The sequence below is a fragment of the Equus asinus genome, chromosome 10 (assembly GCF_041296235.1).
Source record: "Equus asinus isolate D_3611 breed Donkey chromosome 10, EquAss-T2T_v2, whole genome shotgun sequence".
NCBI lineage: Eukaryota > Metazoa > Chordata > Mammalia > Perissodactyla > Equidae > Equus > Equus asinus.
In genome coordinates this window covers 24,884,840-24,900,454 of record NC_091799.1, presented here as the reverse complement: position 1 = coordinate 24,900,454, position 15,615 = coordinate 24,884,840, and the positions used below count along the sequence as shown (strand labels likewise).

At 42.1% G+C, this 15,615-nt stretch overlaps 1 protein-coding gene across 3 annotated transcripts in view; it reads right to left on the bottom strand.

Moving 5' to 3' along the window:
• The window catches only part of CDK5RAP2 (CDK5 regulatory subunit associated protein 2), a 172,942-nt gene that overhangs the window by 146,895 nt on the left and 10,432 nt on the right, over positions 1–15,615 (bottom strand). For 2 of the 3 annotated variants that reach the window (XM_014830376.3, XM_014830375.3), the window contains 2 exons: positions 13,760–13,827; positions 2,201–2,311 (listed from right to left, as the gene is read on the bottom strand). In XM_014830376.3, coding sequence (XP_014685862.3) covers positions 2,201–2,311; positions 13,760–13,777 — 129 coding nt within the window. In that variant the 5' untranslated portion in view covers positions 13,778–13,827. The remainder of the gene's footprint in view (positions 1–2,200; positions 2,312–13,759; positions 13,828–15,615) is intronic. The other variant, XM_044778939.2, reaches the window with a different exon arrangement.

Below are 15,615 nucleotides of genomic sequence, written 5' to 3'. Positions count from 1 at the left end.
AGCCTTAAAATCTAAGTCGAGGAGGTGAGAAAGCAAGTGTTCCCCTTCCAGATCCCTCAAGAGTCAAATGAAAAACACAAGGTCCACCTGACATGGGGGATTTGAGGACCATGTGAGCTAATGAACGAGAAAAGCCTAGGAGACAGGGCTCAACAAGTGTTTTCTTCACTGTCAAACAACAGGAACTAGAGAAGTCATTCATGCGGCAGAACTTCTTCTAGAAGACACTGAGCTTTGCTAAAGGACATTGAGTGACAGTGCACAAGGCTTTCAACTGTGGTTTTGTGAAATTGCAGAAATATCCTTCAAAGAGAGGATTCCTTTTCCAGCTTCCAGAAGGACAGAGAGCTTCTACGTAAAAGCTAATAAAATATATTCTAATTGCTTTGCTTTCTGATAAGCCAACTGGCACCCCAACTTAGCAAATTTAAAAGAATGGACAGCTAACATGTCCACTAGACTATTTTTGCTCAAGCCCAATACCTCAAGTTAAAAACTTATACACGTGGCGATCATAATTTCCAAACCAAAAATCAAGATACCTTATAAGCATAAAATACAACACCATTATAAAAAAGAATGACCTGAAACTACTATTAAGGAAAGATATCCAAGATACTGTTAAGGAAAAATGCAAGGTACAGAACAGAACACGCTTGCACTGAGGTAAAAAGGGGGTTTATACCCATACACACACACTTGCTTGTATACACATAAAATTTCTCTGCGTAAGGAATATTGATCAGATCAAGAAGACTAAGAGACGGGAGGAAAGTCTTTCCAGTGTATACTTTTCATGCTTTTTGAATTTTGAACCATGTACGCCTATCAAAAAGCTTAAATTGAAATAAAAGTGCAATTAAATCACGTCATCTAATCAGACAGTGGAAAAGAATGCCGGAAACAGCACAGTACAACGAGGTAGGCAGACTCGGGTTCAAAATCCACCTCACACAGTAGCTATACGACATCAAGCAAGTTACTGATCTTCCCTGAGCTTCCGAGTCCTCTCCTGCAAGATGAGGATAATCTCACTGCACAGGGCTGTCTTGAGAATTAAAATAAGATGAGGAATGTACAAATGCCCGGGACAGGGCCTGACACCAAGGAAGCAATTAATACGTTTTGGCTTCCTATCACCCTAGAAGTTCTGAGACGCATGACAACTGTACTTACACAAATAAAATGTTTCAGGCTATTGGTTTTTCTTTAAAATTGTGATTTCATCACCCCTCCCTTCCAGAAAAGGGGACATCCTCCTTGTCTTTCCACCCCCACACTGAAGGAAAAAAACTGTGTCTTGAAGGACAAGGGAGCTTTTCAATTCTTGAAAATGCTCAGAAGTACAGTACAATCCGTCTTCAAGACAAGTCCATTTCAGTTCATCTGGTGAAACTCGAGGAGAGTTCTTTTTCCTCCTTCAAAATTTTCCACTGGTACAAACTTCAGAAGAGAAAAGATGGAATAATTCCCAGGCCAAGGGCTAATCTACTGGAGAAAGCCAAGAAATGGGCACTGAAATATTGTTTGTACTCATGTCTTCCCAAGAAAGCCAAGCTCTTTTTTCAACTTTCAGAACCAAGGTTTGTTTTCGGGCAGAGACCTCCAGGTCAAGACTTCAGATGGGAATAGACTTTTTTCTTGACAGTTGTAAGCAAGGACACAAGGAATACAGAAGAGTCGTATCACAGAAAAACTGACGATCCTAACTTTGGGCTGCCGATGGAAGCCTCAACAAGACAACGAGGATAACCGTCAAGCACTGACTGTGTGCTGGGGCTTTTCATCTGTCACCTCATTTTAACCCACACAAACAACCCCGGACAGAGGGATTATCACCGAACTCGGGGAGCGAGCCCGCAGCGCTGAAGGGACTTGTCTCGAGTTACACAAGTAGTTGTTAATGGTAGGATTCAATTCCAAAGACGTTAAATCATAAATAATCAGAAAAACGCAACTGAGGTATAATAAATCAGAATTCTGATTTTAAAAAGAAAGAAAGACTCCCTTAAAATTAATCCTCTCTCTTTGTTTAATATTAAAGTCATCCTGTTATTACGCTCCCTATAATCAATTCAAACTAAATGAAAGCAGTTCTGTCTATTCGTGCAAACCCTGAGAACAAACATTAACCAAATTTCTGCTTGGAAAGACTATGAGAAAAGACACCAGGGACGGCAGTGGGAAGCGGGACACTCACAGTTTTATAGATATGTTCGGTGGGGCCATTAAATTCCTGTTGCATTCTTTCCTCGAGGAAATAGATGCGGAGCTTTAGGTTAAAGTTTTCTTTCTTCAATTCAGTGATTTGCTGGAAAATAAGTTTAGAAGGATTATCAAAAGTAAGGTCTAAGGGATGTTACCTGCCTAGACTTCCAATGCCCATAGCTTCCAAGGCTACAAATGGAGGGAAATGTTAAATACTAGGGAAAGCTGACCTTTCCTATAACTGTGCCAATCCAGAATTAAGTGCTTCCCACCAGCCAAATTTAGGACAATCTGAGCACTGGAATGAATAATGACTGAGTGAACAAAGAATCTGTGACTGCACACTGATAAATAAATAAGTAAAGATAGAAAGAAAAGGAAAGGAAGAAGGGACTCTCTTCTTTACAAAAGAAATCCAGTTAATAAATGTAGAGTAATAATAATAACAGAAAATCACCATTATACAACCACTATAGTAATAATTGATTCAGGAAAGAACATCAAGGCTAAAAGCACTAGAAGAAAGGTCACTGGAGCACACAGTCTCAAGATAACACTCCCAAGGTGGCTTATTAATTACTAAAAGAAAAGGCATCTTTACAATTTAGAAACCTAGCAGACACCCCCTTAAGAGAATATATTTAATATCCCCACTGGTGGGACACACCAACATCATGTGCCTCCTAAAACAAATCACTGAAAGTAAACAATTTCATTTAAAAGGTGAAAATGCCCCAACTTTTAACTTGCATCTAATCAAGAGTTGTCAATCAGACAAATCCTAATTGAAGGACATTCTGCCAAACAACAGGTCTGGACTCTTCAAAAATCTTAACAATCTTAAGGCAAAAATGGTTGGGGAACTCCTCCAAATAAATGGAAGTAAGAGAGCATGACTACTAAGTACAATGAAATCGTACAGTGAATCTTGAATATTTTTTTAAAGCTACATGGGGTAACTGCGGGAATTTGAATAACAACTTTATATTAGGTACGATTTTGTAGGAGGATGTCCTAAGTAAGAGAAACATGCTTAAGTAGTTAAGGGTGTCGTACTTAAGGCACGTCATTGTACTGAAGTACTTAAGGGTGTCGTCATGGTGTCTGCAACTAACTCTCCAATGAGTGGGGAGGGAGGAAAAAGAGAGAAAGCAAATGCAGCAAAACATTAATTGATGAATCTAGAGAAAGAACATAACGGTTCTTTGTTGTACTGTTTTGCAACTTTTGCACAGCTTTGAAATTTGTCAAATTAAAAAGTTGGAGAGGAAACAGAACAGATTAAGAGAACCGATATTTACCAAGATGCTACTATGTAACCAACGCTCAGCTAGGTACTTTATATACAATATCTCCATCACTAAAACTCTGGGTATTACCCCCACTATACTCATGAGTAAAAATCACCCCACTAGCGCACGAGCTGGGGTTCGTCTCCTGCTCTGTCTGACTCCAGTGACCACGATCTGTCAAGGAAACCTCACTGCCTACAGAAAACACCTGATTCTCTGGTTTGGACCATGCAGCAAACTTCTGAAGCAGGCTAACCTAACTCCAAGAACAGACATTAGCCTATACCATAAAGCTATTTCCTAGCACTTTTATATTACCGTGTTTAAATAGCTAAATGTTTTTCAAAAATCCTATGCCTCCCCCCCCCAAGTTCTGCTTCCATATCTTTGATTCCCTGCTCCATGAAAAAAGACCCCCCCCCCCAACACTGTTCTAATGAGAATGACAGACCCGCAGGCTAGGAGAGGACTTGAAACTAGTCCAGGATAATGGTCATCCCTGGAGAGGAAAGGTGGGTAGTGACTGGGAGGAGCCATGATGGGGACTGCTAGGGTGATGATATTGTTCCATTTCTTGTCCTGGGTTATAGTAACATGGGCATGTTAATTTTTTGCTAATTCATTGAACTGTTCACACGTGATCTGAGTGTGTTCCTGTGTGTACATTACACTTCATTTTTTAAAGTCAACTACTATTAATCAATAGAAAAAGTAGACAAAAAAATTAACAGAGCCTCAGGGACCTCTGAGACAACATCAAAAGGTCTAACTTCATCAGAGTCCCAGAAAAATAGAAGAGTGTGGTACAGAAAAAATATTTGAAAAATAATAATTTAAAATATTTAAAGGAGAAATAATACCAATTCTACACAATCTCTTCTGGAAAACAGAAGATGCAGGAACTTTCCTACTTCATTTTATGAGGGCAGCATCACACTGATACCAAACCAGACAAAAACATTACAAGAAAACTACAGACTAAATCCTTCATAAACACAGACACAAAAATCCTCAACTAAATTTTAGCAAGTTGAAAAAACAGATTAATACATAGTAAGTGGAGTTTATCCCAGGAATGCAAGGCTTATTCAACTCAAAAGTCAATCTATATAATCCACCATACTACAAGACTGAAGAAGAAAAAATATATGTGATCCTGTAAGATTCCACTCACATGTGGAAGATAAACAAACACATGGACAAAGAGAACTATTTAGTGGTTGCCAGGGGGAAGGGAGGTGGGGAGCGGGCACAAAGGGTGAAGGGGTGCACCTGTAAGATGACTAATAATAATGGACAACTGAAGTTTCACAATGTTGTAAACTATCAGAACCTCAATAAAATATATATATATATATGTGTGTGTGTGTGTGTGTGTGATCATATAAATTAATGGAGAGAAAGCATTTGACAAAACCCAACAGCCACTTAAGATAAAAACTCAGCAAACTGGGAATTAAAGGAAACTTCCTTAATCTGCTAAAAGGTAACTACAAAAAACCCATAGATCTACAAAAAACACATTTAATTAAAGATGAAAACTGAATGCTACTCTCCTAACATCCAGAATAGGAAAGGATAATTCCTCTCACAATTCCCATTCAACACTGTACTTGAAGCTCTGACAGAGCAATACGGCAAAGGGAAAAAAATACAGGGCATCGGGATTGGAAAGGAAGAAATAAAACCATCCCTATGTGTAGATGATATAATCGTCTATGTGGAAAACTCCGAGGAATCTACAAAAAAGTTCCCAGAACTCATCAGTGAATTTAGCAAAGTCAACATGCAAATATCAATCATATTTCAATATACTAGCAACAAATAACTTGAAACTGAAATTTTTTTAAATGCCATTTATAAAAGCTCCAAAAGAATTAATTCCTAAGTATGAATGTAATAAAACATTAAGCATGCTTAAAACTACAAAATGTTGATGAAATCAAGAAGACCTAAATAAGTGAAAACACCAAATTCATGGAATGGAAGACTGAGTATAATAAACATGTCAATTCTCTCCAAATTAATCTATAGATTCAACACAATTCCAATCAAAATCCCAGCAGGATTTTTGGCAGATAGAGACAAGCTGATTATAAAATTTATTTGGAAAAAAAAAAAATTTATTTGGAACAGTAAAAGAACTAGATGAGTGAAAAAATTGTGAAAAAGAATTCAATGAAACAGAATACAGAAATAGACCCACACAAATAATGGCCAATTGTCTTTGATTTTTGACAAAGCTGCAAAGACAATTCAATGGAGAAAGGATAGTCTTTTCATTTTCAACAAATGGTGTTGGAACAACTGGACACTGATTTACAAAATAAATGAACCTCAACCTAAACCTCATACCTTAAAAAGAATTAACTCAAATTTGATCACAGAGCTAAATGTAAAGCATAAAATCATAAAAGTTTTAGAAGAACACAGAGGAGAAAATCTTTGTGACCTAGAGCTAGTAAGAGTTCTTAGATGTAACACCAAAGGCATGAATCCAGAAAAAGATTTTTTTTTAATCCGTAATTTGGGCTGCATCAAAACTTAAAACTTTTGCTCTGAAAAATGCAGTGTTAAGAGAAGAAGACAAGCTACATAATGGGAGAAAATATTTGCAAATCACATATCCAACATACAAATTCTAACTAGAATCATAACTCTTAAAATGTAACTGTAAGAAAACAACCCAAGAAAGAAGGAAAAAACAGGCAAAAGACCGGAACAGTAACTTCACAGAAGATATTCAGATGATAACTAAGCACAAGAAAAGATTTTCAACATCTTTAGCTATTAGGAAAATGCAAATTAGAACTACAATGAGATACCACTACACACCTATCAGAATGGGCTAAAATTTTACCAAATCCTGATGAGGATGAGGACCAAATGGAATTCTCATACTGGGCTGTTGGGAATGCAAGATGGCACAACCACTCTGCATAAGAGTTTGGCACATTCTTACAAAAAACCTACATTTACCACAAGACTCAGCAATTCCACTCCGAGGTATCTACCCTAGAGAAATGAAAAGCTACGTTCATACAAAAATCTGCATGTGAACGTTTACTGCAGCTTTATTAATCATCAAAACCTGGAAAGAACCCAAATGTCCTTCAAAGGGTGAATGAACAGTGTACATCCACATGATGGAACAACATTCAGTTACTATGACACACACAACAACATGAATGAATTTCAAAGGCATTACAGTGAGGGAATGGAGCCAGCCTCAAAAGATTACATACCGTATGATTCCATTTATATGACATTCTGGAAAAAGCAAAATTACAGGGATGGAGAACAGAGTATTAGTTGCCAGAGGCTTGGGGTGAAGAAAAGTTTGACCACAAAGAGACAACACATCGGAATATTCTGGCGTTATGGAAGTGTTCTATAGTCTGACTGTGGTGTTGGTTACATGAACCTAAAACTGTACACAAGTACACAAAAAATTATAAAAATATATATTAACTTGATCATGACAGAGGTTACAAGGGAGCACACATTTGTCAAAACTCATCCAACACTTCAAATTGATGAATTATTTTATGTAAATTACATCTCAATAAAGTTGATTTAAAAATAATTAAAGTGAAATAGGACAAATATTAATAGCTGTTTTTGAATGATAATATATGCCCACACATACACACTCACTAAGGTTTTTTTCAGCATTTTTAAAAATAATTGGTAACAGCATATAATACTCTTTAATAAACACACTTTTATAACTGGATAAAACAAAATGATAAGCATAGTCTACATCAAGCATATCCTCAAACTGTCTGCCCTTGGCCCTGTTGTTAACACTTAAGATTTCAATTTTGCAGCTAAAAAGAACAGCACAAGAAACAATTGGTAGGTTCATTAAAGCCTCCTTTTAAATGTTTTAAGGAAACAGCACATAAAACATTCATTCAAACAAAAAAGTCTACCCCGCCAGATGCTTCCTACAAAGAGAAAGCTTATTCTATTACGCAGCTCCCAATAAAATATTTATGGAGGCTGCTTAGAATGCCCACACTGTACCCACTACAAAAATCCTTAGCAACACTTGAAAGAATATTTGTCCTATTTATAGGTAAAGCAGCTTAAAAAAAAATAGGAGAAAGGTAAATAAGCCTTCAGAAGGTCACTGTAAACGCCAGACAGGCCCGAACGAGCAAAACGAAATTCAGGCGCCATCTTTTCCACCACAACGCCAGTCTAGTCCTCTGCTTAACACCACTTCCCTCATAAGTTTTCTGTGACTATCCCCACCAGGCTGGACTGGTGACCCTTCTAATCGCTTCCACACACCCTCTCCTTTCTTTATCACAGCAATTATCACACGGCGTGGAACCAGCTGGTTACCAGCTTTCTACCCAAACCATCTCTAGGAGATCAGAAACCATGTCCAGCTTGTGTATTCTAGTCTGAAACAGAGAGACACTTACTAAATACTCAGTGGCTGGCTGGATGGACAGACAGATATGTAAGAATTTCTTGAAGGCAGAGTGATGCAAGAAGAGCCCCACAGGCTTCACAGTCAGCCTGATCTGGTTCACCTCACTCCGCTGTTGTTTTTTCCATCGTTCTTAGAATAAAACTCTTGGCCATGCCCACAAAGTGCTGTATGATCTGGCTCCTGCCTCCTACTCCAGCCTCATCACGTATCATCCTCTCCCTTGCTTGCAGTGGTCCGGCCTCACTGGTCTCCTTTCAGGTCCTCAAAGATGGCAAGCCCCTGCCCGCCTGCACAGCTCCTCCTGCAGCACGTGCCGGTGGCTCAGTCTCAGCCTTTCCAACTCAGCTCAAACGTCACTGCCCCAGAGAGGCCCTTCTTCACTGCCCAGTCTAAAAGGGTCCCCAGCTCCAGCACCCCCAGCAAGTCACTCTCTAACACATAACCCTTATTTTCTTGCTAGAACTTTTCACAATCTGTATTCATCTTATTTATTTACACATTTACTCTGTATTATCATGTTTATATGAATATAACCCACTTCTTGAGGGCAGCGACCTTATCTATCTGTTCATAGCTGTTTCCCCTGAGGTTTTAGCAAAGCATCTGGAACACAGTGGATATTCAATCAACACTTCTTAAATGAATGCATGAATACAACCCAGACTACCTTACTAAGCTGTATGACCTTAGTCAAGTTCATTTTTTCTGTGTGCCTCAGTTCCTTTATCTATACGAATGAGATATAATAATATCTATCTCATACAGCCATTATACAGGTTAAAAGATTAATTAGAATGTTTAGTAGCACAGCATAAGAACTTGAAACTTATTAATGTTCTTCTCATTTGTACTTTTCCCTTTAAGAGAAACAAGTTCAAAAAGTTAAAAAAAACTTGAGCTGGAAAAACTGAAAACAGCTTACTGTGCAGTAGGAATAAACACCCCAAAATACAAAACCCACCAAATATGACTGAGAAACTTAATGCTCAAAAGTAAGCTAATGCAAGCGCTGTGCTTGCCACATTCCAGCCCCTGGAACCCAAGTGTTATTGTGGAACTGCCGCCATCTGAAATGGGAAACGTCCCAACATGATTACGGGGTGGCGCTCTCCGAAGCTGGAGAGGAGCCCGGCTCCACTGCGGGACACTCTGAAGGAGCTGCCACTCAGTCATCCTGGCCTCCTCCCACTCCCACGCCCTGTCAAAAGCTTTGCCTAGCCCAGAGCTCCATCACAACGGGAAGAAAAACAAAAACCAACAGCATAAAAAAGAATCAGGGCAACTCCGACCAGGTGCCCTCACCTGAAATCGAAGCGAGGTGCACTCCGGGGGTCAGTTTCAAGGGCTTTAATGATGAGAGAGGACATCATTATTTACTGAGTACCCACTATGTGCCAGGCGAGATGCTAGGTGCTTTCCATACCATAACCCACATAATCTTCATAACAACTCTGAATGAAAGATGACATTAGCCCCACTTTACAGATGAGGTTCTAGAAGCAACCTAACCAAGGTCACAGGTCACTAAGTGGCAGCGCCAGACCTAAAACCCAATTCTGGTCATTCTCAAGTCCAGGTTGTATCCATACACCACAGTGCTTCTTCTGAAGCTTCAGGGTCGTACAAATGAGGCAGGGGGTGGGGGTGAAGGGAGCTATTCTCTAGAAATAAAGTAATTCATAACATAGAGGTTACAGAGCAAACTGGCAGATGCAAACCTCCCAGCCATACCTTAGACACAACACCAAATTTGACCAAGTGCCTCGGCTGAGACCAAGAATTTTCAACAAAAAGGAGAAAGGGCCTGGATACAAGAACACCATCACCTCGGGGCTGGTGGGTACGAGACAAGCCAGCACAGGATAAGGATGAAGAGAGACCCGGGTGGGAACAGAATGCGGACAACTGTTTCAGCCACACCTAGCTAAGCATTTTCCCAATTCCTCAGAAGGGAAGCCACTACAAATAAAGATCCTACTCTGGAGCATCTATTGTTTGTTGTATGTGTTATACTTAAAACCTCTGCCACAGAAATCCCATTTCTAGGAATTTACCCTCAGGAAGTAATCACAAAACTATAAAAAGATACATGCACAAGCATATTCATCACAGCTTTGTTTGTAACAGTGAAAAATTAGGAACAACCTGGAATGCCCCACAGTAAGAGATTATATAAATTATGTTCAACCCATCCCTTTGAACACAGGTCTTTACGAACTATTAGACAGTCATTAAATAATGCTATCCATCAGTGTTAATGGAGATGGAAAGCTACCCGTGTCATTCTCTGTCAGGAAGGTCACAGAAAAAGCCAGAATTAAACTCTTCTACATATGGATAAAGATGGCTACCTGGACTGGATGTGCTGAACCAGATTCTGCGTCTTCCCCACTTTTTCTCTTAAAAAGAGAGAGAGATTGATTCTCGTTTCCAGAACAGGCCACACCAGATAAGCACAATCCTTTACAAAATGCTGGCCCCCCAGGCCTCCTCTGGTCCGGGGAGCACCCCACTACGTCGTCATCCAGGAAGGACCAATAACACAGGCTCCCACTAAAGAACAAACCAATTTGCCAACTTCCCACCATGAGGCCTGCCACACAAGTGCGCACACCCTCAGCTACTGAGGGTAGGAGACAACGGATTACCGGTCTAAAGATCCAAAAGAAGGCATGCGGCGTGCACAGGCACCCACGCGTCAGAGTGGGGGCTTGCACAGGACAGCAGGGCGCAGCAGGAAGACGTGCTGCCCAAGAGGACCTGGGTTCAAAGCCTGAATAAGTCCCTCCCCTCTCTGGGCTTCAGAGCCCCACATGTCAAACGAAGGGCGTGGATGAGCTGATTCCTGGGGCTCCTCTAGCTCTGAAATTCTCTTCTGGACATCGTCACCCCTCTTCCCACAGCGCCACAGCCGCAGCCTTTAACTGATCTCGCCGCCACCAGCCCTGCTCCCTCCTCCAGCACAGTTCTGGTCATTTCCCTCCTCTGACTAAAATCCCTCTCACCGCTCCCCTTCATCTCCAGGAGAAAAACCAAACAAAGCGGAGGAACACACGAGACCCTGCAGGATGCGGCCCAGCCTGCGCCAGTGGCCTCACTCCTCTCAGGCCCTCACACAGCCTCCTTCCAGCGAGGGAACTCGCAAGCCCCTAAATCTCATCACACCCTATCACGTCTCTCTCTCTGCTTGCACGTGAGAGTCCTCGTGCTGGAATGCTCTCCGTCCTCTCACCTTGGCTAATCCCTACTTGTCCCTGATGACCCAAGTCAAGGAATACCTCCTCCAGGGAGGCTTCCCGGGATCCCTCGGGCCAGGAGTGGGGCCGCTCCTCTGCACCCACAGCGCCCTGTACTTACCCCATCACTGCACTACTTTCCTACCCATCTCCCCAACTAGACGATGAGCGTCCTGACAGGGAGACTTACTTCGTCTTAATCTACTGCAAATTTCCCGGCTGCTGGCACAGCCTGGCACATGGCATATATTTGAAGATATTTATTGATGAACAGACGAACTCTAAGCAAAATCAGAAGGAGGCCTATGTCTTGCTAGACCCTAGCTAACAGACCCTGACGTTCAGATACCCGTCAGCTGAGACTAGAACAAGAGGAATCGTGGGTTTCCCTTAAAGTCAAAAATATTCCAGCCTCCTCTTTAGTATGCAAGCTAGCTTTAAAAGTGGCATTAGATGCCAAAAGCATTTCCTAGAAGCGTCCCACAGAAAGTCCAGACTACCTCAACATGGACAACACGCATTTAGGAGCTCAGGCCAGATGAAATTTTCAGTGACTTATAAAGACCTGATAGGGAGACACTGAGAACAGTGTGGTCATTTCAATTTCAACTGCAGAATTTGCTCTTGAAAATGCTACAATAAAAAATATTAATGCCATAAAAACCTAACAGCAGCCAAAGGACCACAGTCATAAAGAAAAAGCGTAAATCCTAAAACACAGTGGCAGAGAAGGCTCTCCATCACTTTTAAGAAAAACAGTCTTAAGCTCATCAAGAACACATCTGAACAAAGGAAACTTGAATCACATGGCAGAGTAGGAAAAAATAACAATAATAAATAAAACAATAAGAAGGAGAAATAGCTAACACAGAATAAACTCTGTGCTAGGCTTATGTGCTTCACATATATTCACTCAATTAATCCTCACAATAGCCCTATGAAGCAGAAGCTATTATCATGCCCATTTTAAAGACAAAGAAAGAACAGAGAGGTTAAGTGACTGGCCCAGAAGAAATGGATAGGCAGACAGTCTGGCTCCAGGGGCGGTGGTCCTTAGGCAGCACAGACTGCCTCTGAGCACAACTTTGCTGCATCACTTTCCTGGGCCTCCTGAATATAATAAAGAAGGTTGGATTCAATTCTACGATTCCTCCCAGTTCAAAAGGCAGACGATAAAATGTGAAACCAAAACTCTAAGATTCTGTTACATTTTTCCATCTAGAAATAAAATTCAAAACTGTGCCCTTCATAAATTAAATAACTCTATTATATCTTGCAGAGCGGCTTTAATACTAAAGTAATGTATATGAAGAGCTTAACACTGAGAGTGCCCAGCTCAGACCAAGAGCTCAATAAACAGTTGCTGTTATTACTCTTATGATAAATCAGGAACAACCATTTAATAGCAGAGCACATTTTAATTATACACGATGTGGAATAATCAAATCTCATTCGTTTGCGGCCCCAGACCCCACAGCATAGATCGAGTTGTACAGTTGAAATTATAACAACTCCATGCTCAGAAATTACTTGTTTCCATTAGAGATCTGACAAGTCATTTCTTCAATTGGTCACTGGTGGTTTGCAGATAACTATTAGCAGTAATGAGTATTCTAAATTAAATCCGGGGACAGTACCGCTCTGTTCTGTAAAGACAACTGGGGAGAGAGAAACATAATTGTGGAACGTCCTTCTCTCCGTGTCCTCCATCTTACCTCTGATAAATATCTCCTGTGTCTTGCATAGTATGGATTTCATTTGGTTACAAATGAAGAAGGGTCTAATTCTTCCCATGATAAATGAGAGCGCTGAACAGGTAACTTGTTAAGGAGAATTGGAATTGGGAGAATAACCTTATTTTCCTGTTACTTGACAACAAATCCCCTCTACTAACAAATGAAACACACGATGCTGGAAGACATTACGCGTCGAAGGCAAATCCATCAGCAAGCAAGCCACCCTCAGACAAGTGCCACGCAGCCCCGGGTACGGGCTGCTCATGTTTCATTCAGCAGCACAGACCAGGCCTACAGAACGCAAGGAGTCGGCCCGATGCGGGGGGAGAGATTAACGGCTTTGGAGTCACTGAAAATCTGGATTCAAATCCCAGCTCTGCCACCTAGGTATGACGTGGCCGTAAACAAGCCTCTCCTCGTCCTAAGATTCCTTTTCTGCAAAATGGGGATAATACAAAACACCTTCAAGAGTTGCAGCAAGGATTAAATGGGGACCATAGATAACGCACCTGACGTAACAGGAAAGCCTTGACAAACGCTAGCGCCTCTCAGCTGTGCATTATGGTAATATCCTCACATCCAGGACACCAGAAATACACCACAGCCCCCAAAGTTGGAAACTGCTGATCCTGTCAGACCCACAACTGGCCCGCGTATAAGGGGCCGACTGCGTAGGCCCATAACAGCCACACAACGACTGTCACGAGACACGGAGTTCCTCCTACTCCAGCATCACCTGGCTTAGAGACTTCTCTAGAAATGCAGCTCCCTCCTGGGGCTGCTTGGATAGTGGCAGCAGATGTGATTTGTTAGGGACGATGATTTGGTATCTCCACTTACGTTTTCAAAGTCCTTCATGTTCCGTGCTCTGGTGGGAGACACTGTTTCTTCCGTCACACTCGGGAGCACTATAAAAAGGTAAAATAGAGGAAAACGTCATGCTGTGCAAACTGCCCAGCATCCCCATTCAGGAATAGAGCTGGAAAAAAAAACAACGTGAGTAGCTTCCACAGCAGATTCTGCTGGTTCTTTCTGTCTGTTGTGATTTACTGACTCGAGCCCAGGAAAAGCTCTAAGCCATTATATTTCAAATATTTACAAATTACTTAAACTAGCTCCAATGTAATCACGCATGTGTCAGAGGCTGAACCCAAAAAATGCACTGGGTACATGGCAAAGCAGAGCTGTCCTGAGGGGTACTACCTACTGCTTGTCAGAAAATTATTTTGCTGAACAGGATGTCATCTTCACACGTCAGCAATTAAAACAAACCATGTCTAACCTACTTGACAGTGGCGTCGGCAATCTTTTTCTTAAAACGCCAGACGATAAACATTTGAGGCTTTGTCCGCCATACATAATGCCTGAAATGCGTGGCAACTGTTCAACTCTTCTGTGGTAGCACAAAAACAGCCACAGACAATTCATCAACAAATAAAGAAGCTGTGTTCCAACAAAAGTTTATTTTCAAAAGGAGGCAGTGGGCCGGAAACTGCCAATCCCGGCTTTCGAGTGGCTAAAGACTGCCAAAACCCCAGTCCTTCCACAGCTTCTTTAATTCAGTAAACATTTATTACACCCCCACTAAGTGCCGTGCGCCACGCCAGGTGCTGGGAAACAACAGTGAAGGGGACACTGATCCTGCTCCCAAGAGTGGCCCGATCCAGGGGGCAGGACGAAGACGGAAACAAACTGTTCTCATGCCGCACCAGGCGCCTGGCCTCTGGAGGTGTTGAGTAAACGTGTGTGGAGTGAATGAATGAATTCATTCTTCCAACAAATATGTGCTGAGGGCCTAGTCTCTGCTAGGCACCTTTCTAGATGTGGCCACATCAGGAAAGAAAACAAATGGAGCTGATACTTTAGAAGGAGGAGACAGACAACAAACAAAATAGGGCAATTATAACAGGACGTTGAAAGGTGCTAAATGCCATGGAGAAAAATAAAGTGGATACGGACAGCAATACCATGACTGGGTTGAGGACTGCAATTTTCAATAGGAGGTTAAATTAAGGACACTCTCACTGAGAAGGGGACACCTGGGCAGACACGAAGAGAAGGGCAAAGGGAGAGCTGGGTGAGAGCATGCCTAGGGGATCTGAGGAGCTTCCAAGAGGTGAGCGACTGGAGAGCAGTAAAGGGACAGCAGGAGAGGAGGTGAGCGAGGGCCTGGGGGACAGGCTGTGTATGGCCTTGCAGGCTCTTCTCAGGACTCCAAGGAGCCGCTGGAGCGACTCAGGTTTCGACAGGCTCCCTCTGGCTGCCTCGCTGAGAATAGACTGAACGGCGCTTAGAGAGAAACAAGGAGACCAGTCAGGAGAATACTGGGACGATGCAGGCCAGAGACCACGGTGGCTCAGACCAGGGCGGTAGGAGCACATGCAGGTGAGAAGTGGGCTGACTCTGTCTATTTTTAAAGCGGCCAACAGGAACAAATGAAATGAAATGGAGTGAAATAGATACGGTTCAGAGAGGAAAGCGCACCCAAGTCAGCCTGGGGAGAGCCAAAGAAGGCGGCGGGCTTGAAGCGGAGTCTTAAGGAGGCAGCAGGCAGATGAGGGCAAAAGGAAGCAGGCATTTCCCACACGAAGGCCCAGGATGGGAGTGCGCAGGGAGTTCAGCAGGAAAGAGGCCCAGGAGCTGGGCAGGGGCAGACTGTGAAGAGCCCTGTGCGCCAGACCAAGGGCACACGGGTT